At 42.6% G+C, this 26249-nt stretch overlaps 2 protein-coding genes across 2 annotated transcripts; one reads left to right on the top strand and one right to left on the bottom strand.

The window, feature by feature from the left end:
* Nucleotides 1–629: 629 nt before the first annotated feature.
* Nucleotides 630–2691, bottom strand: ATP5IF1 (ATP synthase inhibitory factor subunit 1). The gene is made up of 3 exons (XM_079696689.1): nucleotides 2547–2691; nucleotides 2361–2452; nucleotides 630–901 (listed from the first exon to the last, which is right to left on the bottom strand). Exons 1-3 carry the CDS (start codon nucleotides 2631–2633, stop codon nucleotides 757–759), a joined length of 324 nt encoding a protein of 107 aa, XP_079552815.1. The 5' UTR covers nucleotides 2634–2691; the 3' UTR covers nucleotides 630–756.
* A 2059-nt stretch (nucleotides 2692–4750) lies between these two features.
* Nucleotides 4751–25768, top strand: DNAJC8 (DnaJ heat shock protein family (Hsp40) member C8). The gene is made up of 9 exons (XM_079698068.1): nucleotides 4751–4830; nucleotides 7149–7250; nucleotides 14689–14745; nucleotides 17496–17562; nucleotides 18080–18174; nucleotides 19740–19811; nucleotides 22865–22956; nucleotides 23835–23910; nucleotides 24953–25768. The coding sequence occupies exons 1-9, from the start codon at nucleotides 4753–4755 to the stop codon at nucleotides 25073–25075; spliced, it is 762 nt and encodes a 253-aa protein (XP_079554194.1). The 5' UTR covers nucleotides 4751–4752; the 3' UTR covers nucleotides 25076–25768.
* The last annotated feature ends 481 nt before the right edge of the window (nucleotides 25769–26249 follow it).

The following is a 26249-nucleotide window of genomic DNA, read 5'->3' as shown; positions in this document are numbered from 1 at the left end:
CCAATGGCCCATAGGTCACTTGAAGTTTTGTTTTTTGTCTGGACGAATTACACAAGTAGTTGGTACAATAATTTAGTTAAACAAGGCCTTAAAGTCTAATTTGAATCAAGAGCATACTCGGCAAAGCAAAATATAACCTAAGAAATAATTCTGATTCTGTGCTGTTAACAGATTTGATGAGGAGTCAAAACACCTGGATGCCAAGGCAACATATGATTTCTAATTCCAGCCTTCTCAACCTGCACAAGGATAATTAGAACAAGGATAACTAGTTCACATAAAGAGCTGTTTACTCCATTTTAGAAATGCAAAATGGTGTGATTATTGATGGTGCCTTGAATTACACCTTTTTAAGCAATCACTCCTGTTTTCCAGGCTGCTCTTGACCTTACGCTTTGGATTGAGGTTTATTCCTTAAGAAGCTTTCTCTGAACACCTCTTGACTAGTGTCCGACAGGGAAAGGGGCCTTGCTGTTCTCCATGTCACATTGGTCCCCCCATGTTGCACAGCACTTATCACACTGTGCTTTGTCTCCAAGTTCCCTACTGCTGGTACCCTGTCTGATTCATTTTAGTGGTTCAGTAGTGTATCCCCCTACCCCTCTTCAGATAGAAGGCATTAGACACAGTTCACTGATGACAATTTATTATAATTTGTTGGAAGCACACAGATAGATATTAATTAAACCAGAACTATGTCTGGTTTAATAGAAGTGGGCAATAACAGGTAGCCATGCTATAGGGAACTGTGAACACTTAATCATCATCTTGTTTTAGTTTCTTGATCGACTGCTTGTGCCGCTCAATTTCTTTCTGCAGGTGCTCAATCTCCTTCACGTGATGAGAGATCTCATTTTCATGGTGTTTCTTCAAGGCTGCCAGCTGTTCTTTAGCACGAGCTCTACAAGGACATAGTGGCTCTTGGTTTAATCCCAATCCTTCACCCCAAAGAGACCTCTAAGCATAATCTGAAATACCTAAGGCAAAAAACAGGAGTCCCAATCCCATGGGAGTCTGGCTGGTCATCCTCTTCTACCCTCTCAAGCCCCATCTTAAGAATACTCCACCTTAAGGTGTATCATTTTTAGGAGATGACCAAAATGATTCCATTTTCCTGGTGCTAGTGCCTGAAATTCCACCACTAATGATGGATTCCTTTCAGATTCAGTAGAAAACTCCAGAGAGGTATGACTTAAGTCCCTAACTGGGGGACTTATTAGAGGAACAACCCAGAGAACAGAATCCCTTTTGGGGGGAAAAAGAGCAAAAGGTGGGGGTGGGATATGCGAAGGGGCATAGTTAAAGGACAAGTATATGTGTCCTATCCCAGTTAATCTAGGGCTTTCTTTACCTGAGAACTTCAAGACCCACTGTAAAAGCCAAAATGAAGGGAAAAAAAAAAAAAGCGGTCTCTCGCAGTACTTGGCAGTCCAAGTTTAGGTCTCATGAAGGGATGATTCAAATGTTGGTTCGGCCACATATGGGCCTCTGTTTTCCATAACTGTACAATGCAGGAGGCCAATTAGATGGTCTCTAAGGGCTGCACCTTGTTTCTCTGGTATGGCAGGTGCCATGGTGGTAATAAGAGTGTGCAAGAGAGGGTGGAAGAGAAAAGATAGGTCAAGGAGAAGCAGAAGCTAGATTAGTTCCACGCTGCTCCTCACTGTGGATAGAAGTCACTGTAAGATAACTCGAGGTTGGTAAACAGGATAGGTAGGCCCAGCCCATGCCATACTCCTAAAAGCTGGGCTGGGTGGAGCAGGCCGTCTCAGAGGAGTGGGGGATGGGGTTCCAGCCATGAGCAGCTGCTACATGCTCTATGACCCACTCGCTCAGGCCAGTTGGAAAGGTGGGGTGGGAGGCGTCTAGAAATGGCTGAGAAGGTCTGAGGAGTCAGGGAATCCATCCACGCGGGGCTAGCAAAGCTGAGGCCTGGGGTGATGGGTGGGTGAGGGCCGAGGGAGTCAGGCTCAGGGGGTCTGCATATATTGGAACCGTCGGATCTAGACACTCTGGGAGGAATCTGGGGGGCGTTTGGCAGGATGCGGGGTGAACTCCACGCGTGGGGATGGTAAATGATTCAGGAACAGATGAGCCGTGGTTGGCGAGCTCTGAAGACCCGCAGGTGGAAACGGCTTGGGTGTGGAGGCCTTGGGATTCGGCAGCGCACGGGAAGTGCCCTACAGGTGGCGACAGTCGGGTCATCAAGTGTTGGGTGTAATGGGTTCAGGGGCCGGGAGTTCTACTGGGGGATGGGGAGCCCCAGGACACCAGGGAGGGATGGGTGGGGCGACTGACAGTTGAAGGACTGGAAGGCCGTGAGAGATCTAGGGCTGGATTCGGGGTCCCGTGGGCCTCACCGGAAGTATCGCTCCTCTTCGGCCTGCTCTCTTTTTCCGAAGGCTCCACCGGCGTCCCGGACCGCGCCCGCACTGGAGCCGAGATTGTCTGCCTGCGGAGAGCGACGGGGGTATTGGTAAAGGTGAAGGCGGCAGAGACGGGATCTGCGCTCAGGGCTGGGGCAACAGGCACCGCCGCCGGCGTACCGATTCCGAGCCGAAGCCCCGGCCCTGCATGGCCCAGACGCTCCACACGCCGAACCGCGTCCGGGCCGCCAATGCCGTGGCTGCCATTGCTGTCAGTGCAGCACCCCTCCAGTGACCGAAGGTGCAAGCTCCTTCGCAGGAGCTAACGGCGCTGCAGGCCAGGCCGCCAATCGTTTCGCTGGAGAGGCAGGATGAACCTGGGAGTAGCGAATCACGAGAGGGAGAGGCGGGGTTCCTGTAGTTTGCAGCGAATCCTGACCGAGAGGCGGGCCTATTCTTAGCCAACCCCTAGCAAGGGCTCCAGGGTCAAGGACTGGAGAAAAATAATGGAGGAGATAGGAGAAAAGCCAGAACAGAGGGGCAGAAGCCAAGATTTCGGCTCTCGGATCTATGAGAATTAGGCGTGACGTCCATCCCCACCTCACGATTCCAATCCTAAAGTTGTTATTATTAAGCACCCAAAGGAAGCTTTCCCTTTCCTGGACTACTGGCATCAATAAGATGGGTAATATGGGGGTGGGGGTGGGCGGCTATGTCCAGGATGCCCTGACTTAGTCATTTAGGGTTGGGAAAAAAATTTTTTTTTAATGTATGTGTATATGGTCAATGTTCTTTTGTTGCACTGACATTTCACTCTCAACTCTCAGCTTAAACGTCAGCTCAGAGAAAACTTCTCTGACCTCCTTCGTCATTCTATCATAGCCCCCTGTTTTGTTCTTGCACCTTTGAGCTTATGAAGTTATTAGGACCTTGATCAATCAAGTAGGCACTGAGTTAGTATTTGCAAAATGTATTGATATGTTATCAAATGGGCTTGATAACAGGACTTTTGGCAATGTGGTGCAATGAAGTGGAAAAGAGCATAGGTAGGAGTCTAGGGACGGCTTAGCCTTGACCTTCCTTAAGCCATCTAACAAAGTGAACAAGATAATAGTAGTTTATAGCCTTTGCCTAGGTCATTTTCTCCCTCTGGGCCCACTTTTTTTCTCCTTTAGTTGAGAGGGTTGGGCCAGATCTTATTCATGATTATAAAAATATGTTCTTTGCTTTCCATGAAATTGTTGAACTGTTTTTATTGATCATCTTTTGGTTGGAAGAATACCGGCCCTGGTTTGTAAGAGTTAAATGGGAGGAAATAGCTGCAGGGTATATTTTCAAATGTTCATTTTAGAAAACTTGGAAAAACACGAAAGCAGAAGGCTAGAAATAATAATCACTCATAAGCCCACTATCTAGTAATAATAATTTTTTGTGTTTCTAGATATTTAAGTGCCATTCCCATTTCAGACACTGTTTCTAGTTCTCAGATACTATTGTTTCTTGATTATCTCCTGGCTGGGCATCCAGTGGAGGGTCTTGCTGAGTTTGTGCAAAAGATCCATCTAGGTACTAGGATGGCTGTAGTTAAAAAAAATTGAAAATAACAAGCATTGGTGAGGATGTGGAGAAATTGTAAACCTCCTACATTGCTGGTAGGAATGTAAAATTGTTCAGCCGCTGTGGAAAACAGCTTGGCAATTGCTCAAAAGGTTAAATATAGAATTACCAAATTCCTTTCTAGGAAATTGTACCCCTCAAATAGAAAACTGGTACTCAACACATGTTCATAGCAGCACCATTTCACAGTAGCCAAAAGATGGAAACAACCCAAATGTCCATCAGCTGACGAATGAATAAACAAATCGTGGTATACACATGTGATGGAATACTATTAACCCATAAAAAATAATGAAGTAATGATGTATGCTATGCCTTGAATGAACCTGGAAAACATTATGTTAAGTGAATGAAGCCAGACACAAAAGGTCACATGTTGTATGACTGCATTTATATGAAATGTCCAGAATAAGTAAGTCCGTAGGGACAATACACAGATTGGTTGTTGCCAGGGGTTGGGAAATACGCGTACGAAATGTTGATTAGGTGCCGGGTATGCTTTTGGGGCCATGCAACTGTTCTGTAACTAGATAGAGGTGATGGTTGCACAACACTGTGAATGTACTAAAGGCCACTGAATTGTTCACTTTAAAATGGTTAATTGTATGTCACGTGTATTTAACCTCAGTTTAAAGAAGAGTTTACTTAGATTGGAGGCGTCTGGCTGGGCTGCGAGCCCTTTAAGAGTCACAAGGGGGAGAGGCGGACCTGTAAGAAGACGTGAGGTAGCGCTTGCGCAGAAGAGTCACATGGTGGCTAGGCCGGGAAAATGGCGGCTCCAGGAGAGAGCGGGGCTTCGGGTGGCGGCGGCAGCACGGAGGAGGCATTTATGACCTTCTACAGTGAGGTGAACACAGAGTGAGGGATGGCGGCAACGGGGCGACCCCGCTGGGGCTACGCTTCCAGCGGGCGAAGGCAATGGTCCTTCTGGCCTGGACCGTTGGGCAGCCCCTCCTGTCTGGCCTTTGGGGCGGTGGGGGCTTCGGGAGTGTGTGTGCGTTTCTTCCTGATATTGCGGCGCGGAGATCCCCTGGACGACAGAAAGGGGCGTGGGTCCGGCGTCTGCGGGGAGGCGGCGATCGTGGCCAACGAAGTGCTTGGGCGCGCGCAGAGTTCCCCAGGTCCGCGTAGTCGGGGGCTGGCAGCGGCTGGGAGGCTGGGCCTTCCTGGGGGCGACTTAACCGGCTTGGCCCCCGTTTTTATTCTCAACGGAAGCACTCTCTACTCTTAGTTATCTGTAGTGAGTTTTCCTGGTAGTTATTTCTGCCATTAGCGAACGCTAGGCACTGTGCATTTTGCCGTGTAGGCATTATCTCCCTTTTACAGATGACAAACCTGAGGTTTAGGGAGGTGAAATAATTTGTGCTGCGTCTTAGAGCAGATGACAGCTCGGTATCATGTTGGGAGGGAGTAAGTTTGGTGTGAGCCTCGTTTACTATCACATCTCCAGCGCGTAGTACGTAGTAGTTGCTTAATAAATATTTGTTGAGTAAACGAATGAATGAATAAATGAAGAAAAGAATGGCTTTTGGAGTCAGAGGACCTCGGATTGGATTCGTGCAAGGCAGTTAACGTTACTGTGACAGAATTCTTTCAAGCCATTGATTTTGCAATCCTCAATTTCCACGTTTGTAGAACAAAAGTTAATATTAAAACAAGAGTTTTAATGAGGGTTAAAGGGTTTAATGTATAAGAAAGTTTCATGAAATATAAAGCAGAAGCATCTTTGTAAGAGTTAAAACAAAGTTGAAAGTGGACCTCTTTAGGTTGGCATGGATTTGAGGAATGGAGTTGCTCCCCACCTGGCTGTGAGTTACTGAGAGTTAAGCACCATGTCACATTCATCTTTTATCTCTGGTAGTTGTAACAGTGCTTGTTACATAGTAGTTTCTCCAAAATATTAAGTTTAAAAACAAATTAGTATGTCCATTTATAGTCTGTGCTTTCAAAATGTCTAATTCACTTGAAAGTGTTAATGCACTGGTACCAGTTTACTGGCTTCTCATGAGTACTCAGCAGTTATAGTGGAACTTGTTTTAATTACTCTTTCTTAGTTTAAAAAAAAAAAGCAATCCTGGTTTGTTTAATGAGAGAAAGTGTCTAAAGAAGGACCCTTTAATCATCATTAACTAATATTTATTGAGCACCTGATATGGTCTAGTGTACTATTTAGGTCCTGGAGAAATGGTAGTGAACAACAGAGAGAAAAATCCTGTCTTCATAGAGCTTTCATTCTATTGAGAAGGATAAACAATGAATAGATGTACAATATACTGTCAGGTAGTGATAAGTTCTATGAGGAAAAATGAGTCTGGGAAAAAGAGAGTCGGGGGAGGGGCATGCTATTTTACAAAAGAGTGAAGAGGGAAGATGCTGAAATGGATTAGCTTTTTATGTTACTGAGATCCTTTCCAAATCCATTTTGGCTATAGAAATAAAGATGGTATATATAACATGCCAGAGATTCGTTCCAACTAAAATTTCAGTTCTGACAGTGGCACCAAGGATGTTTTCCTGGGACTACCTGGTGCTTGTTCTCTTTAACACTGTGTTCAGGTCAGGGATTTTTCTAACTATTAGAAGTAGAAAGGCGGAGTTATTTGCTCTCTCCCACACACTTTTTTAGTGCTGCTTTTAGTGTATATTTCAGTGTAATTGTATTTTTCCTTTCTTAAAAAGTTGTAAATTAATGTGAACATTCACAAGTACATCATTCGTCATTAGAGGGGAAGCTCTTTGAAGGCGGTGGCTGTGACTTATTTATTTTTGAATCTTCTTGCTGCCTTGCTCTGGCATCAAACTGTTGGGCCTAAAATTCTGGTTTATAAATTGGGTGATTGGGAAAAAATCTGGTTTACAGGTTGGCTGGTTACCAGTCAGTTGACCTAACTCTCAGTTTTCTTATCTGCAAAATGGGGATAATAGTGGTACCTACCATGTAGGATTGTTGAGAGGAATAAACACCTGTAAAGTATTTACATTATATTAAAATTCAGTAAATGGTAGCTGTTGTAATTATTTCTCAAAGTGTTTAGCAAAATACCTTGAACGTGTAGACACGCAAATAAATGTTTACTGAACATGTCTGTGAGTAACTTGTTAAGATGATAATTCAGAGTTCATTACTGAGCTTTACTAATGAGGTTTTTATCCCCTTTATTTTAGGTGAAACAAATAGAGAAGAGAGATTCAGTTCTAACGTCCAAAAATCAGATCGAAAGATTGACTCGTCCTGGTTCCTCCTACTTCAATTTGAACCCATTTGAGGTGAGGTATCTGATGTTGCTGTGGCCCTTGATAGGGAGCTTTACGTAGCTGCGGCCAGACTTACCTCGGAACACACACCTAATTTGTACTATGCATAGTTGGAGTTGAACTTGGGTGGTTTGTTGTGAGCAGAGCTTGCTCTCATCTTTTAGTAACCCAAATATATATGGATTTATTTTCAAATGTGAAGGAATAGCTAGCCTTGGTAAATTTAGGGTCTTAGATTTAATTTGTTTGTTAAAACTTTTCTGTTTCACCACAATAAAAAAAACCTAACAACCCAAAAATGTTCACAAGATTATAGACATGCAAGTACACTTTTTAGCTTCCTTAGTTTTATAACTTTAAATGTTTCCTGATTATAAAAGTAAATCATATTTCTAATAAAAATTAGAAATATAGAAAAAGCAAGGAAAAAAATCATGTATAATCGTACCTAAGAAAACACCTGTTTATGCTCCAACTGTTCTTAGTATTATTTAGAAACAAAGAGGGTCATGCAGTTCATGCTGTTTTCTTTTCTTTTATTTTTTTTAAGTTTTTAAAAATATATAAATTATTTATTTATTTAAAATTTTGACTGTGTTGGGTCTTCATTGCTGTGCGTGGGCTTTCTCTAGTTGCAGCGAGTTGGGGCTACTCTTCGTTGGGTGCTCGGGCTCTAGATGTGCAGGCTTCAGTAGTTGTGGCACACGGGCTTAGTTGCTCCGAGGCATGTGGGATCTTCCCAGACCAGGGCTCGAACCCGTGTTCCCTGAATTGGCAGGCGGATTCTAAACCACTGCGCCACCTGGGAAGCCCCATGCTATTTTATTTTATTTATTTATTTTTTTGAATTTTATTTTATTTATTTTTTTTATACAGCAGGTTCTTATTATCTATTCCCATGCTATTTTAAATGCTGTATTGTTACATAAACTATTTTTATACACTTTTAAAGTCTCAATTATTATTTCAACAATTCCTTTATTGTACAATAATTAAACTAGTTTCTAATTGTCACAACTATAAGTAACTTTGAAACGAATGTTGTTACATCTTATAAAAAACACTTATTGAGCACTTATAAAAAAAAACCTTTTCCCCACTTCATTTTATTGCGGTAAAGTATACATAATGTAAAATTAACCATTTGAACCATTTTTAGGCATACAGTTAAGTGGCATTAAGTACATTCACAGTGTTGTGCAATCATCATCCCTCTCCATTTCTAGAAATTTTTCATCATTCCAAACTGAAACTTCAAACCCATAAAATAATAACTCTCCGGTCCTCCTACCCCCAACCCCTGGTATGCTCTATTCTGCTTTTTGTCTATGAATGCCTTTTCCAGGTGCCTCATAAAATGTTTGTCTGTTTATGTCTGGCTTATTTCACTTAGTAAAGTATTTTCAAGATTCACCAATTGGGAGCTTCCCTGGTGGTGCAGTGGTTGAGAGTCCGCCTGCCGATGCAGGGGACACGGGTTCGTGCCCCGGTCCGGGAAGATCCCACATGCCACGGAGCGGCTGGGCCCGTGAGCCATGGCCGCTGAGCCTACGCATCTGGGGCCTGTGCTCTGCAACGGGAGAGGCCACAACAGTGAGAGGCCCGCGTACCGCAAAAAAAAAAAGAAAAAAAGATTCACCAATTGTTCTGTTTTTTTGAAGAATAATTTTTGAAGTATATCTTTCATTTTAAAACACTCTCAGGGGCTTCCCTGGTGGCGCAGTGGTTGGGAGTCCGCCTGCCGATGCAGGGGACATGGGTTCGTGCCCCGGTGTGGGAGAATCCCACATGCCGTGGAGCGGCTGGCCCCTTGAGCTATGGCCGCTGAGCCTGCGCGTCCGGAGCCTGCGCTCCGCAACGGGAGAGGCCACAACAGTGAGCGGCCCGCGTACCGCAAAAAAAAAAAAAAAAACAAACACTCTCAGATTTGCAGAAAGGTTGCAAGTAAGTTGTCAATATGACACCCCATCTCCCTGAAATACTTTAGTGTATTTTCCAACGAACAGCATTCTCCTACTGAACCACAATATAACAATCAAAACCAGGAAATAAAGGTTTTTTTTTTTTTTTTTTTTAGGAAATAAATGTTGATGATTTATTTTACTATGTGATCCTCAGACCCCATTCAAACTAGCTAATTGTTTCAGTGATGTCCTTTATAGCAAAAGGATCCAGTCTGGAATCTCTGTTACATTTAGTTGTCATGTCTCATTAGTCTCCCTCAGTCTGGAACAGTTCCTCAGTCTTTCCTTGACTTTCATGACCTTGGCATTTCTGAAGATTACAGGCCAGTTATTTTGTAGCATCTTTCTCAACTTGAGTTTGTTTGATGTTTCTTCACATTAGATTCAGTTTATGCAATGTTGACAGGAATAGCATAGAAGTGGTACTGCATTTTTCTCCTTGTAACCTGTAAAGTGGTACGTGATTTTGATTTATCCTGTTATTAATGATATTACTTGATCACTTAAAGAGTTGCCTACTAGGCTTCTTCATGAAGTTAACTTTTTTCCCCCTTTGTAATTGATAAGTATTTCATGAGGAGGTACTTTGAGTATGTGTGAATATACTGTCCTTATCAAAGTTTCAATTTATTCATTTGTCAGTATAGACTTGGGGTTTCCTATTTTATTCAGTGGGTTATAATTTGATATTACTTATTTCAATGCTCAAACGTCCCAAATTTGACCAGTAGGTTACTTTTAAGCCTTTCCTGTCTTTTTGATATGTCTTCATCATTCTTTGATTACTAGGCACTCTTGTACTTTTCCTGACCCAGCCTGGAATTAACCATTTCTTTGAGGAGTTCTGATTCCTTTTAATGAAGAATGATATTTAGAAATCAAGATTTGGATGCTAGGTATACCCATTGCCATTGGGATGTCACTACTCCCAGACCCTATTGGTAGACAGAGCTAAGGAGTGTGTGTGTGTGTGTGTGTGTGTGTGTGTGTGTGTGTGTGTACATACACATACACGTATTACATAAAAGTTCAATCCAACATCACAGGGTTTATTCTAGGGTTTTTTTTCTTTCCATGTTCATAGTTCCCTTCTCTGAGAAATATGGCTCCCGCTCTCTTTAATATATATATTTACTTAATTGATCCTCCTGTATGAATCTGATCTCGATCTCCCATTGCCATTCCTTCCCTCATGTGAATGACCTCCTCACCCTGCTTCACTCTGACACCAACACCAGGTTGCCTCTCTGTGCAACCTGAACTCTAAACTCCCTTCTCCCCACACCTGAACTCTAAACTCCAATGCCAGGTCACCCTTTGGTGTGGGTATGTTTCTCACCTGGCTCTGCCTCCCTGTGCCTGCCCTCCACTCCCAAGAGCTCTCTTCATCCCTCTTGGGCTCCAGCATCCTCCCCACCAAGCAGGCATGCTTCCTTCCTACCCTGCTGTGGTTTTGACACCCTGTGTCAGGCTACCTCCCTCTGGGAACACCCTCCTCATCTTTACTGGGTTCTGACTCCACACTCCAGGTCCCCCCACACTCCAGGTCGCCCCCCTGCATGGAGGTCCTCTTCACTCTGCTCATGTTCCAACTCTCTGTGCCACTTGTACTTGGGCTCCTACACCTCAAGTTGAGCTGCCCTGTTACATTGGATGCTCTCCTACATGGGCACCTACCTCACCAGGCACAGGCTTCCACACCCCATGCTAGGCTTGGGCTTTGTGGAGATGTCCTTGCTTGGGCTCCTGCACCCTGTGCCCTCCCATATTGACAATCTCACTCTGCTTAGGTTCTGACACCCTATGGCGGGCCACCTGTCCATGGAGGTGCCCTCCTCAACCCACTCTGGCACTTTATGTCAAGTTACCCCTCTGTGGGTGCTCTTCTCACCCTGTTGGGGCTCCAGCACCACATGACTAGCCGACACTCCTCGTGTGGTTACTGTCTTCTTTGTCCCAGATGGGCTCTGACACTCCTCTCTGGGCCATCTTGACTCCTCACCCAAAGTAGATGTCTACTTCGCCTGGCCCCACTTAACATATTTGAGAGGGAAGAGGAAGATGAAAAGCTTAAAGAGTATTTAGATATGATTTTGGGGCGGGCGTAGGGGGAGATAATATGTTTGAAAGAACTTGATGGTATGTCCTTTCTGTTTAGTCATATATATATATTTTTAATATTTATTTGGTTGCACTGGGTCTGTAGTTGAGACAAGTGGGCTCCTTAGTTGTGGCATGCAAACTCTTAGTTGCAGCATGCATATGGGATCTAGTTCACAGACCAGGGATCGAACCCTGGCCCCCTGCATTGGGAGCATGGAGTCTTATCCACTGCACCACCAGGGAAGTCCCTAGTCATATTTTTAAATTGAGATAGTATGTACTGTGAAAAGGGGACACATGATCATATAACTTAACCGTTTATTTAAGATAATTAGTGTTTCCTGTGGAGATCTGTTGATGAGGAGTAACAGATTGTTGGGACCAGTATGAATGCTAGGATTTTACTGTCCTACCAGTTAATGTGGTCTGGAAGTGGAACTCACTGCCCCATAGCTCCTGTCCTGATTATAGGAAGTGTGTTTGTTTTTTAATTTAATTTATTTTTTTCACTGCATGGCATGTGGGGTCTTAGTTCCCTGACCAGCCATTGAACCTGGGCGGTTGGCAGTGAGAGCTCAGAGTCCTAACCACTGGACCACCAGGGAATTCCCGGGAAGTGTGTTTGAATGTGTAAAGAATATGGTAAGGTTGACAAAACTTGGGGAGGTGCCAGATTGTGTTTGAGTGAGCAGGACTCCATGATTGTCCATTAGAACTTTTGTCTTTTCTCTTTCATACAAATATGCTGGCCACTTTATAGGATGGGTGTCATTATCTTTTTTTAAATTGAAGTATAGTTGGTATACAATGTTGTGCTAGTTTCAGGTGTACAGCAAAGTGATTCAGTTATACTATATATACGTGTGTGTGTGTATTCTTTTTCAGATTCTTTTCCATTATAGGTTATTACAAGGTATTGAATATAGTTCCCTGTGCCATATAGTAGGTGCTTGTTGTTTATCTGTTTTATATATGGTAGTGTGTGTCTGTTAATCCCAAACTCCTAATTTAGCCCCAAGGCCCCGCCAGTTGTCTTCTTACAAAGTTGGTTTTTGACCCTAAGTCAGGATTAGGTGTTCCTAGCAATTTAGGAAATCAGTAACTTCTGTTTTTTCATGCAACAACTACTGAGATATCTAAATGAATCAGACTTTTCTCCAGAGGTAAGCAGACTGGTTTTTTCCTAGTAAGGAGAAGTGATGCAGTAATAGCTGTCCTCTTGGCTATAAATTGAAATGCAAGTAGTTGTCCTATATACCATCTTCCTGAGCAGCAGGTAGAAAAGGGACTCTGATGGGTCTTGTTACAGGAATCCTAATCCAGGGGGCACTTCCCCCCGCTTCCTGCCATCACTGCACTATTTGGATGCATTTCTAACCTTCAGCCATTTTCTAAACATCTTTCTTATGCATTCTACAATTGTTCCTAGGTTAAGGACCCTCCCCTACTTCCTTCCATAAGCTTAGATGAACCTGTGCGCCTGCTCAGCCCTGCCTTTTTCATGTTCCTTTTTTCTGTTTAACTTTATTTTTTATAAAGATTTTATTTACTATTTATTTATTTATTTTATTTATTTTTGCAGCAGGCGGGATGCGGCACGAGGGCTTCTCTCTAGTTGTGGCGTGCAGGTTTTCTCTCTCTAGTTGTGGTGCGCAGGCTCCAGGGCATGTGGGCTCTGTAGTTTGTGGCACGCGGGCTCTAGTTGAGGTGCGCAAGCTCAGTAGTTGTGGCGTGCGGGCTTAGTTGCCCTGCAGCATGTGGGATCTTAGTTCCCTGACCAGGGATTGAACCTGTGTTCCCTGCATTGTAAGGTGGATTCTTTACCACTGGACCACCAGGGAAGTCCTTCTATTTAACTTTAAAGCCCCAGAAGGCAGCACCACAGGCGTCGTTTTCTGTTTATCTTGTTCAGCACGTTGGAAAGAAGGGTATTTATCTCACGGGATTCTGGAACCTGCACATTATTAACAGGTCAGAGAGTTCAGATGTGACCTAAGACTGGATTCCTCTTTCAAGCAGAAGATCCTAAAGGAGACTGTGGCGGTTTATTTGAGTTCAGGAACTTATATAAATGCCACAGTCAAGCATTTTTGTTTCTGTGTGATGATTTATTAACTCTCTGAGGTCCAAGACTGTGGATTTTTCTTTGCAGTATCCCCAAAGCCTGAGACACAGTGGGAGTTCAGAAAAATCTTCCAAGAATCTGAACAGACCTGTGTGCTTCCTTAGAGCCATATTGGTTATATGGTATTTATCATTTTGGTAAGAATTATTTGTGACTTTTCTGTTCCTTCCCTTGTGGACCTTAAATTCTATGAGAACAGTAGTGAGCACAGGATCTAGCAATCCCAGGTGCTCCATAAGTTTGTCCTGAATGTATAAAACTGGCTTCATAGGGGTTTGGGCCGCAGTTATAAGCCCATTGTCTTCACTGTGTTTCATGGCCACATAAAGCACCTCCAACTCTTAACGGTAGAAGAGGAGTCGGATTAGCTAGCTTTGAAGGCACTCAGTGAATATATGTTGCTAGTGATCAGTACACATATGATATGACCCTTGGAAAAATAACTTTTGTTGTATGTGTGTTTGTGTATATTTATACATACCTTCTTCATTTTTGCCAAATCATCTGAAAGTAAGCTGCAGACATTGATGCTTCATGCCTAAGTACTTTCGCATGCATCTCCTCAAAACAAGAACACATTTCCACATAACCACAACACCATTACCACACCTAGGAAAAACTTTTTCCTAGGAAAAACCACATTACTGCAGTTCAGCAACATCATCTGGCATAAAGTCCACACTCCCTGGCATTGCTCTCAGATTTCCACTCTGGGTTGAGAACTATTGAGCCATGTAAATTATAACATGGAGCCAAGTGGACATTTCTTGATTGAGATGAAAATCAGCTGTGGGGGGGGCTTTATTTGAAGATCTACAGTCCTCCCTCATTAAAAAAAAAAAAAAAAAAAAATCAGGTAGCCAGCCTAATTATTTCCATGTTGAGTTGCTGTACTTTCTCCATATTTGCAAAAGTAAGTAGAGGGTGGGTACTTTTCTTAATGAATGAAGGAGAAAGGCAACATTTGTCTCATGGCCTGTAAACATGTCCCTGGGTGTAGGGTAATTTATTATTTTTCTGATGGAGTGAAAGAAACCACTGAATTAATTTGAGAACCCTGAAACACTATAGCTATTATTCTGTTATTGGTTTACTCATTTATATTTCTTGAACATTTTTTAGAACTGTGTGCCAGGTACTGTTATAGAATGCTGAGTACTGTTCTAGATGCTGATTATAAAATGTATAATTATTGGGCATCTCTTAAATCTATAGATTCTTTTCATCTCTTTTACAGTTTTGATTTTGATTCTTCCAGGTTCTTCAGATAGATCCTGAAGTGACAGATGAAGAAATAAAAAAGAGGTTTCGGCAGGTATGATACTATATTCCTGTAATAGGTGGAGTTTGAACCTTTTAAAAATGTATTGAGCACATGATTCTCTTAGGACTTGAAGGTTATTATCAGGGCATTCTATTATGACTTTTGGGCCAAAATTTAATCTTTTTTTTTTTTTTTAAGGCTATGTAACTCTGAAAAAAAACTTACAGTGACATACAAATCTTAAATAATTTAATGACCATAGCTTACCTGTGAATAGGATGAATTTTACATCCAAATAGAATCTCTTCAATTCCTCAATTAAGAGAGAGAAGTACAAGGTAGAGTAGTAGAGCTTACATGGAGTCATACTTATCAAATCCTCTGGCTTCTAGGAGACTATAACAGTTTTAGTTTTAAGTTCATTTAACAGTGTTAAATGATTTTATTTTTAAAGTTCTATTCCTCAATAATTTTATCTTTTGCAAACTTATATGAATACTCAAAAGATACCTGGTTTAATATAGAGTGCTTTCAGAAAGTTCTCTAGGAAAGGGGATCCACCACCTCTGATTCTTGCCCATTCTAATATTTACTAACTCAAGCTGCAGAGTTTTATAGTAGCCTTTTAAAACACCTTTCCAGTTTTGACAGCTGAGTAACCCCTGCAGCCTTTTCTTCTATGAGTTGAATAATCATACTCCCTGTAATGTCTTTGCAAATTGGATTTTCTGTATATTTCATGTCTTTTTTTTCAACTTTCCTCAACTTATATTTTTTATATACTTCATATTTTAATAGGGCCTGACCAGTGCTGAATATAATTCTCAGCTCCTGCATGACAGACTTGTTAATATCCAGTGTTATGCTTGCTTTTTCAATACAGTCATTGCCTCCACATTGCTGACTCATAATCGTCTTCTGATGTACTATTAAGCCAAGGTGTTTTTATCTTTGCCTACTCAGTCATTTCCCATTATATAACTTTATAGCTTTTTTGCTTCCTGACTTCTTCTCTGCACTTATATTCAGCTTTTTCCCCTTCTTCTAAAATTTCAAGTTTTCTAATGTAATGCATTAGAAATCTTTCCCAATTTAATAAGCAGTCATTCAAATTCATAGTCAAAACTTTTAGACTATTTATGTAGCTATATGAAGAACTCAATAAGAGTTCTTATTTAGTCATTAATAGAGCCTAATAGTTAAGAATGTGGGTGCTGGAGCTGTATGACTTGAGTTTCTGTCTTGGCTGTACCTCTTACAAGCAGTGTGAGCTCTGGCAAGTTACTTTCAACCTTCCTGTGCCCTGTTACCTCATTTGTAAAATGCATGTAATGATGGTGGCTGCCCCTGGGGTTTTTATAAGGATTTGAATGAGGCAACACACCTAAAGCACTTAGAATAGGTCTTGGCCTATGGTATGTCCTCTTCATGCGCTAGCTGTTGCCTTTGTGTGTTAGTATGCTAAGTTCTTTACTCATTATCTCATTTCATCCTTACAACACAGTGAGATATAGGTATACAGTATTGTCCCACTTAGAGAGGAGGAAACTGAGACGGAGATAGACCAAGTGAATTGCTCAAGGTCTCACAGCTAGCAGGTGATTGAAGTTGAAATTGAAACCCAGGATTTTGGCTCCAGTAATGCTGGATTTAGCAGTAGATCCCTACTTGATGTCATCCCCGAGCACAGTCCCTCTGTTCAAACTGTTTCTGTCTGATGGTGATAGTAGGTCAGTGGTTCTTAACCCTGGCTGTCTGAAAGGATCACCTATGGAGGTTTTTGCTTTTTAACTTTTTGTTATAAGAAATTTTCGTTATATTTTAAAAAGAAAGAATAAAGAGGGGCTTCCCTGGTGGTGCAGTGGTTGAGAGTCCGCCTGCCGACGCAGGGGGACACGGGTTTGTGCCCCGGTCCGGGAAGATCCCACATGCCGCAGAGCGGCTGGGCCCGTGAGCCATGGCCGCTGAGCCTGTGCGTCCGGAGCCTGTGCTCCGCAGCGGGAGAGGCCAAAACAGTGAGAGGCCCGCGAACCGCAAAAAAAAAAAAAAGAAAGAAAGAATAAAGCAATGAAAGCCCATATATTCACCATCTATATGCAACAGTTCCCTTCATTAACTATACATGTATTTTTGGCAGAACTGTAATTTACAGACACTATGATACTTCACCACTAAGTACTTAAGCAGTTACCCCGCGAAAGTAAAAAAAGGACATTTTCTTGCATAACTACTTGTCACACCTAACAAATTAACACTAATTCCTTACTATCATCTGATACCCAGTCTAGTGGAGGTTTAAAAAGTACAGATGCCAGAGACTGATTCAGAAGGTCTCAGGCTGGAAAGTAGACCTCTGTATTCCTAAAAATCTGCACAGGGTTGGAACGCAGCCAGAACTGAGAGCCACTGCTCTATATTAGAAGTTCTTTTAGGAAAGAGATGATATCTTAGACCTGTTTAATCCTCTCTAGTGCTCCATATAAGAAACATAAAAGGAACTTGGTACTTTTTGTGTTTTCCTTCCCCCTCCCAAATTATCACAACATCTTCATAATGCTAGGCTTACATTTGTGCTCAAGTAAATGTTTTCCATCTGTGCAATTACCTGTTTGGCACTTGAATTTTATTAAGGACTAACACTTCTGGGCATTTTATGATATTTATTAATTTTTAAAAAATGCTTCTGGCTGGCTGGCAGTTTTTGCCCTAATAAGAGCTTTTGGTTGTAAAGAGGCACAGTGCAGACGAAGCGTTACTAAATGTTCCTCTTACTGACAAAGCTATCTCTTCTCTTATTATAGTTATCCATATTGGTGCATCCTGACAAAAATCAAGATGATGCTGACAGAGCACAAAAGGCTTTTGAAGGTATTTGTATATTTACCTGCTTCTGAGTAACATATTGTCAGTGCTCGGGACTAACTGTTCCTAGTCCTGGATCAAGAAAAGAATGTTACAGTTTTGTCTTCTGGTCATGAAGAAGCTGTGGTTTTCAGTAGAACGGTTGTCATTCAAAGCAGAATGTTGCTGTTTAGAAGTAGACCTTAACTTTGGTTTGTTAAAACTTTTATGTGCCAACAAAGATTGTTACTGCATAGGATCATTTTTTTCCTTTGAACATAAAAAATAATTGGAAGAATTTGATCACTGAGTTAAATCTAGATGTGGTGTATTTAACCTTGAATATATATTTAATTTTTTTCCAAGGCTCTCAAGGGAAATCATTGCTGTAGTTGTATGTTTTAAAATTAGCTTAACAACAGTAAATAATTTAACAAAGTAGGGAATGCTTTTAGACGGCACAAGTCCATTTACACTGCCTGAGTATAGTTCAGACTTTGAGAGGGTGTTTGCAGAAACAGTTAATTTCAATGTTTTGCATTAGCTGTGGACAAAGCTTACAAGTTGCTACTGGATCAGGAACAAAAGAAGAGGGCCCTGGATGTAATTCAGGCAGGAAAAGAATACGTGGAACACACCGTAAGTATTTATAGTGCTGCTGTGTTTACAGGAAGTATTAGTAAGCCTTGGGCGCCTTGCCTTGTAGGAGGGTAAATGTTAACATTAACATAGCAATGCCTAACTGGCCTGACTGGCCTGACTGCTCCTGTGGTCTCCACCACTTTGCTGTGGTGGTCATGAACAGTGCGTGCCTGAATCTGGCATTCACTCCTAGAGCTCAGGGTGAGTGGCCAGGATGCTGCTCCTGCCTCTTTCCCTAGCAGGTCCCTTGTCGTGGAAAGAGGGTTTTTCTTGCTCTCTCATCGCAGTACCCCATTCTGAAAGTGGAACAGTGGAGCAGCCATGGTACTGCTTGACCCTGGACTTTTATTCTTGTCTCTGTGAAAGGGTTGAAACAAGGGCTTGAGAAAGGCTGGCAAGGGGATATGAGTAAATATTAAAAAAAAAAAATAGGACGAGATACATGTCTGTATTAATAATAGAGTTGGGAAGGACTCAATTGAAATAAATTCAGTTCTAGCTGTCTTTATTTTTTTCCATTACCTAAATCTCCCGAGTGGTGGGAAATGTTAAGACAGCTTCCTTGAGGTAAGAAAGGTCTTTGTTTTAATTTTTTACTTGCTAGGGTAAGAATCTTGAGGCTGTTTTATAAGAGCAGTTTCAATTGGGAGTGAATATGGATGTGACCTTTTCTTTGAAGAGCTTTGGAATCTGTAACAACTATATAACCAATAATAGTAATGAGGCCAATTTAGATGAGGGACATGAGTAAAAAGAAGAGACAGACTGCCATAACTGTGTCTTGCTGGTCATGTGTTGGAATTTGAGGGCCACATTCTGGTAGAAACCAGAAAAGAACCTGACAATTTGTCCCTGAATTATTGTGATAGTTACCCTTCCTCTGTATTTTGCCTGTAAAGGAGCCACCATCAGGCTTTCTGACCACAGGGTGGCAGTAGGGCCTTTTTGAGCTTGGAAGGCACTTGGCTTTTTGCCGGACTGAATGGTAATTTAATGGAGTAATGTCATTCTTTTATGAATGGATATATTTATTTTGGGGGGGGAATCTCAATGGTGGCCAAAGTGATGAAAACATCAGTTAATGTGTTGTGAAGATCGTTGGTTTAAGGAAGTTTCACAGTGAAAATTATCCAGAATGCCATTGCAGAAATGCCAGAAAACAATCATATTTGATGCTGCAAATTCTGTAGCTTCTTTAAAACTTGACAAATATACTTTTTTTTTTGCTATAAACACATAACCACAAGCCATGAAAGATAAATGCATAATCTGTTCAATGTATCAAAGGCTCTTTGGATCTGGCCTAGGATCTGATAAGTTGGGGACAACTCCCCAGCTGGTCCCCTTGTGTTGGATCTTAGATGAGGTTAGGGAAAGGACCCCTGGTTCCTAGTTTTCTTTGATTGCATTGCTGTTTTGGAGGGGAGGGGAGTGGCTCATCTTTTTTAAATGCAAACTTTTTGTTATACCTGTAGAAAAATGCACATATTCTATGTGTGCAGCTTAATGGATATTCTCAAAGTATGAGTGCTCATTTTTTGATGGAAAAAAATTCTTTTTAGGTGAAAGAGCGAAAAAAGCAATTAAAGAAGGAAGGAAAGCCTACAAATGTGGAGGAGGATGATCCTGAGCTGGTAAGTTAAATATGAGAAAAACCACTTCATCTTGTGTGAATGGGTTCACTGATCGGTGGGTTAAAGAGAGGGAAGCTTGGGGCTTCCCTGGTGGCGCAGTGGTTGAGAGTCTGCCTGCCGATGCAGGGGACACGGGTTCGTGCCCCGGTCTGGGAAGATCCCATGTGCTGTGGAGCGGCTGGGCCTGTAACACATGGCTGCTGGGCTTGCGTGTCCAGAGCCTGTGCTCCTCAACGGGAGAGGCCACAACAGTGAGAGGCCCGCGTACTGCAAAAAAAAAAAAAAAAAAAGGGGAAGCTTAAGGAATGTTGCATACATGCTAGAAACATTTTCACTTAAAATATTAAAATGTATATTCATTCTCCTTTTTGAAAAATCCACCTTTTTTTGGACATAGGGCTATGGCCTTTCCTTTGAGGGTTTGTCTGCTCATTGGAGTTTTCAGTAGACTTTATTTTATAAAACACACAGAGCATTATCCATAGTTTCTGCTTTTAATTTCTTTTGAAGAACATTGAAAACTTAGGTACCTGTGAAGCAAAGCAAAAGCAGAATCCTAGATTGTTTTTTCAGTCTTTTCCAGATGTCTCACCTGTACCTAATTCAACAGCGGTTATTTTTAGGGACTTGTGTTTGACTCTTTCTAAAGCAACCAACAAACATTTATTTTTATAACCTCACTCATCAATTTCTGTGATGTTTAAATCACATAAGTACAGTAGTAATTGCAACTGGGATAGACAGCTTTGGGAGCAACCACGAATGACTCTTGGTAAACAGCTGTCTATAGCCACGGGTACCCATTGTGCTGCAGGTAATAATGTGCTTCCAGGGAAATGGCAAGCATCTGTTTTTTGTTTTTTTTTTTAAATTTTTATTTGGTTGCTCCAGGTCTTAGTTGCGGCTTGCGGCCCCCTTAGTTGTGGCATGCATGTGGGATCTAGTTCCCTGACCAGGGATTGAACCTGGGCCCCCTGCATTGGGAGTGCAGATTTTAACCACTGCACCACCAGGGAAGTCCCCGAGCATCTGTTAATCCCGTGGGTTCTTCAGTGGAGATTGGTTGAGAGAGATTCTACTTATATATTTGTGTCTGATTGCCTCACTAGCCTGAAATTTTTTTTTTTTTTTTTTTTTCCGGTACGCGGGCCTCTCACTGTTGTGGCCTCTCCCGTTGCGGAGCACAGGCTCAGCGGCCATGGCTCACGGGCCCAGCCGCTCTGCTGCATGTGGGATCCTACCAGACCGGGGCACAAACCCGTGTCCCCTGCATCAGCAGGTGGACTCCCAACCACTGCGCCACCAGGGAAGCCCCGCCTGAAAGATTTTAAGTCATCTTAATCTTGCCTCAAGTTAGGTCAATAAATAACTTAATCCACATGCTTATTTTAAAAGATTTATAGAGGAGCAGCTGTCTTACTAGGGAAACTTCCTATCAACTTCTTCCATCAGTGATCTTACTAACAGCAACTGGTCCCCTCTTCTGTTTGGTAACACTGCTTGAGAACTGTTAGGCCATCTTTTCCACTAGCCACTTGTTTGGGGTTTACTCCATTCCAGTATTTTAGTTTTTTTTCTCCTCAGCCCTACTTTCCCTTCCCTTTAATTATCCTTTTTAGTCTTTTCTGAAGACCCTCTTACAAATATTCCTTGCTCCTCCTAAGTTGTTAAGAACCTTAACTTTTTTTAGTTGTCTTTTTTTCCTGCTTATAAAGGAACCCATGCTAATGATAGAAAATTTGGAAAAAGCAGACAAATATAAAAAATTAAAATCACCAGAAACTGTTCATCCAGGAGCTTTTAAAAATATTGAAATATTCATTACAGATTCCTTCACCTCTTTGATGTTTGTCCTTATTAGGGGCTGGAGTTTGTCAGCATTGCTTTCATTGAGCAGTGCCTGGCAGGTAACAGTATTAAAGAGAAGTGACAGTAATTTGGGGATTCCTTTACCTCTCCTTTTTTCCATAGGTCACTCTTGCTCCAGTGTCACTGATTTTAGGATATAAATCGTATGGAATCTGCATGATGGGTTATTTTTTATATTTCTTTGTATATTTAAAATACTTTATATTTTGGGGAAAAAGTTTTAAAGATAAGAGTTTTGTTTTCTATCTAATGCTGTGTTACCTGTTTCTGCCAACGTAAGAGTCAGAATATAAGCTCAGCTGCATACAGCTGAGACCCCAAATGACAGTGGTTTGAACAAGTCGGTGACTTTTTTCTCTCCTGTGTAGTAGTCTTTGGGAAGATGGTTGCTGGACTGCCTGTCACTCAAGGACTCAGTGTCCTCCTTTCTGTGGCTCTGCCAACAAGTGTGTTGCCTCCATTCTCACAGTCCAGGATGTGTCATCACCTCACCCATGTACAGACAGCAGGATAGAGGAATAGGGCAGGAGGGATAAGTGTGCTCCCTCTAAGAACACTCCAGAAAGTTGCTACATCACTTTTCCTTATAGCTCATTGGCTAAAACAAGTTACATGGCCACGCCTAGCTACAGAGAAGCCTGGGAAATACAGGCTTTTGCGCTGGGTAGCCATGTGCTTTAAGATAAGGGAGTGTACAAGAAGGTAGAACACATCATGGGGCGAGGATAGGGGACAACTAGTATCTCTGCCACGGTTGGGAGACTCCTGAGACTTGTCTGATAGCACCTGCATATCTCCAGTACCTCTCTTGGTGCCTAGCTCAGAGTAATTATAAAATATGCATGAAAAGAAAGAATGAAAGTTATTTTTGGAAGTTCTTTGGAAGAAAGGGCCCTCCAAAATTTCAATGGTTGTGATAAGTGGGAAAATTTTTTTTTCTCTTATTGGTGCTTTTTACCAGAGCAAGCTCCTCTGTATCATCTGAATGGTGAAAGTGGAAAGAGCTCATAGGAGGATGTGTTATTATCTCCCAGGAGAGAGCCAGCATCCTGAAGTGGTTCTCTCTGGAGAGTCTTTTTTCCTTGCTGGTCTAATCTGCTTTTGTCCTGGGCTCCATCTAAAAATATTTGATTCAAATTGCTGGTAAAATATTTACTTTGCTTTTCTTCTTGATTTTTTTGTAGTTCAAACAAGCAGTATACAAACAGACCATGAAACTCTTTGCTGAGCTGGAAATTAAAAGGAAAGAGAGAGAAGCCAAAGAGATGCATGAAAGGTATATATTAGTATATTCGTTTAAGCCATGTCTGTCTGAATACCTAGATTAACCAAGATGGTCTTCGGAGATTTTCCTGGTGAAGGAATTATGTTACAGTACATCATTTAAGAGACTGTCTAAAATAGTTACCTGAAACAGCCAAACTTTTGAATCACTAGGGTAAGGAATTCTCTCTGACTTTTGGGAAATATTGAATAGGCCTGTCCTTAGGGAGTTTATAATCAAGAGTACTGTGCGTTTTCTTCCTGATTTCCTGGAGTGAAGTAGGCAGTTATTCAGGCCAGAGCCTTTTGTGTGACTAGTGGCTGCAGCTTTGGTGAGTATGTAGTGTTGTACAGTGTAATCACTTACAATATATTTATTGCCGGAAAGTATGATTTCCTTTGCTCATCAGAAATCTTGAGGTTAATTTAGTTTATGTGTTTTGTATTGTTGATTGGTGTTTAGCAATAACTAGGTTTTGCTGGTTGGGGTTGTGTGAAATGGCCTTGTTTTAGGATAGGGTTTTGTCCAATGATCCTCTTGAACAAGAACCTCTGCTATTGTAATGGTCACTCTACTGAAGTAAGGTGGCCTGGGTTCTTGAGATGGCAGGGACTGGGCCTGGAACCTCCGATGAGTGTTGGCTGGGCTTTGACGACCTTGTCTGTCTCTCTCTGTGACAGGGGTATCTGTATCTTGCCCCACAGTCTCATCTGCATGTTTTAGAATGACATTTGTGCAGTGCTTTGAGCCCTTTCCAGACAGCCATCTTTGGAGAACTCTAGGGAATTGGTTTACTTTATATGCTTGCTTCTGTGGGGAAATGCCTAATTTGTCTGGTTAAAACAGTCTCCAGGTATCATATAAATCCTATGGCCTGGTTTTCCTCCTAGGAAGCGACAAAGGGAAGAAGAGATTGAAGCTCAAGAAAAAGCCAAACGAGAAAGGGAGTGGCAGAAAAATTTTGAGGTAAGTTTCCAAGGTGGCCAGGGACTCTTATTCCAGAGTAAGAAAACTTCCCAGCATAGAAGCCTGATTCCTGGGCATTGCCAGGACTGACTGGGGTGGACGGTCGGGGAAATGACTTATGTGGGGAAGAGCGGGGGCTTTGGGGACTGAGTCCTGGCTCAGCCACCTCTGCGCTCTGTAGCTTGGCAAGGGCATGATAGGCACAGCTGCCAAGTAGGCTCAGGAACAATGGTTTACACCTCTAATTTAGGGGGCAAACGTGGAGTAGCGCCCTATTTAGAGGTCTGTTAGTAGAAACCGAGGTTCTTGTAACCCCGGTGTCCTGCCTGCAGAGAGACTTAAGGCTTGATTCCTCTTTGACATCCTGGTTATATCCTTCAGGGGCTCAGCCAGTTTCCTGAATTGAGCAACATTTGGTCTTGTCTTCTGTAAGATTTAGGACTCAGGGTAGGGATTGGCTAACCAGTGATGATGGCTTTGTTTCTGTCCCACTGAGTGAATGCACAGAGAGAAAAGGGGTAGGCCCCTCGGTAAGGGGCAGGGATCCCAGTGGCCCTCCCAGCACAGCTGGCCAGGCACTGTGCTGGCTTCACGCCTCCATCCAGGTTTTAAGGGGCAGGAGGCAGGTGCGGGGGAAGGAGCGGCTGTACTGCTGTCAAGCCAGATGGCTTTGAGAACAGGATGCAGCCTCTGAGCCCTGGTGTCTTTGTTTGTGAAATACCAGTGGCACGACACACCGCAGCTTTTGGTGAGGGTTAGAAATAGCGTGCAGTAAGTGTCTAGCCCAGAGGTTCCCAGCAAACGATGGCTTTGTTGTGATGAGTATTATTCGTCTCATCCTTTCCAGCCTGTGGCTTATCCTGCCTTCCAGGGGTGGTATGACCCTTTCCTGGGCCCATGGAAGGGGCAGAAAAGCTCTTGCTGTGTTGTAGGATTATTCCAGAGGGCTGGGCTGGGCCGAGCTGGGCTACGAGGGGGATGGCAGAGCAGGCCCTTCCTTTCCCTAACTGGTTTCCTCACCTCAAACCTCTTCTGTGCTTAGGAAAGTCGAGATGGTCGTGTGGACAGCTGGCGAAACTTCCAAGCAAATACAAAAGGAAAGAAAGAGAAGAAGAACAGGACCTTCCTGAGACCACCAAAAGTAAAAATGGAGCAGCGTGAGTGACCCCCTGGGGTCACAGCCACAGAACCTTCCCTCACCTGTCTCCCCTCCTGCTTTGAAGGACTCATTCTTTCCTCCCATTTTCACCCCAACATAGGGTAGTATTTGCTTTTTAGTCCATTTTGTTTTCAATACAATTTAATATCAATCAGAGTAATTCTTTTGTACATTGAAATGAGGGGCTCGGTTTAAAAAGAAACCTACCCCTACCCCTAGACCAACCGGGATCTGGAAGGTGCCACCACTGGTGCTGCCTTCTCTTCCCACAGCCTGTAACTTAAATGTTTTGTACTTCACTGAATTGTGATGGTTAGAAACTTCGTGTATAGTTTGTGGAAATCATCCAATTAAACATATTGCTTAAAATGGTGTTGCCATGACTTCAGAGACAAGCCTGGGCCACCTTAGGAAGCCCCTTTCCGTCAGTTGCTTGCTTCTGGGTGTGGCATCCTTCGAAGCCCCAGATCAGATGGGAAGGCATTGGACACACAGAGCAGTCACTCGATGCCCTGACGTCCCGTGGTGTTTGGCATGTGCTTTCCCGTCTGACTGGCCAATCCGTGTGGCATGAGGCTCCAAGCCACCCAAACCTATTCACTTTCCAAAGAGCTAGCCATCCTCCCTCCAGTACCACTGTGTCCTAGCCTGTCTGCGTTTGTTAGTGGTAATATTCTGTATGTGTAATAAATTTTTATACCCGAACCACTGGTGTACTGTTGCTCAGGTAGTTTTCCATGGATGAGTCTCTTGTCGGGCTTGGCCCATCCGCAAAATGCTTTGGAGTTGCATGGACCTGGCTTCTGACCCCTTACTTGCCGAACCTTAATTTCTTCATCTGCAAGTGGGACTATAGATCGCTGGCAGCTTTCAGAGAGGCTTAGGTATGGCATATGTAGGGTAACTACCATAGTGCCCAGTGCGTGTTGCCAGGATTATTTCTGTGCAAAATGAAAATACTGATTATTTTGAGGATTAAATGAAATAATGTATGGAAGCATCCTGCTTACGGTATATACTCCAGTGTCGTGCTGGCTGTGAGAGACAGGACCAGCCCTTGGGAGGGACATAAGGTGAAAAATAGAAAGGTGACACCTAAAATGTGAAGACAGGAGAACCTGGGTGACTTGAAGCCAGACTTTTGCATTGTTTTGTAGATGAGTACAGATGTCCAGTAATC

Source organism: Hyperoodon ampullatus (assembly GCF_949752795.1).
Source record: "Hyperoodon ampullatus genome assembly, chromosome: 2".
NCBI lineage: Eukaryota > Metazoa > Chordata > Mammalia > Artiodactyla > Ziphiidae > Hyperoodon > Hyperoodon ampullatus.
This window is presented reverse-complemented; position numbering and strand designations above follow the sequence as displayed.

Excerpts from the sequence above, each read along its gene's own strand:
- ATP5IF1 (XM_079696689.1), bottom strand. The coding sequence starts at position 2,633 with ATGGCAGCCACGGCATTGGCGGCCCGGACGCGGTTCGGCGTGTGGAGC. Across the intron at positions 2,453-2,546 it reads GGGGCTTCGGCTCGGAATCG|GCAGACAATCTCGGCTCCAG; the intron begins GTACGCCGGCGG and ends CGCTCTCCGCAG. Across the intron at positions 902-2,360 it reads GAAGAGGAGCGATACTTCCG|AGCTCGTGCTAAAGAACAGC; the intron begins GTGAGGCCCACG and ends ATGTCCTTGTAG.
- DNAJC8 (XM_079698068.1), top strand. The coding sequence starts at position 4,753 with ATGGCGGCTCCAGGAGAGAGCGGGGCTTCGGGTGGCGGCGGCAGCACG. Across the intron at positions 14,746-17,495 it reads TAAAAAAGAGGTTTCGGCAG|TTATCCATATTGGTGCATCC; the intron begins GTATGATACTAT and ends CTCTTATTATAG. Across the intron at positions 19,812-22,864 it reads AGGAGGATGATCCTGAGCTG|TTCAAACAAGCAGTATACAA; the intron begins GTAAGTTAAATA and ends ATTTTTTTGTAG.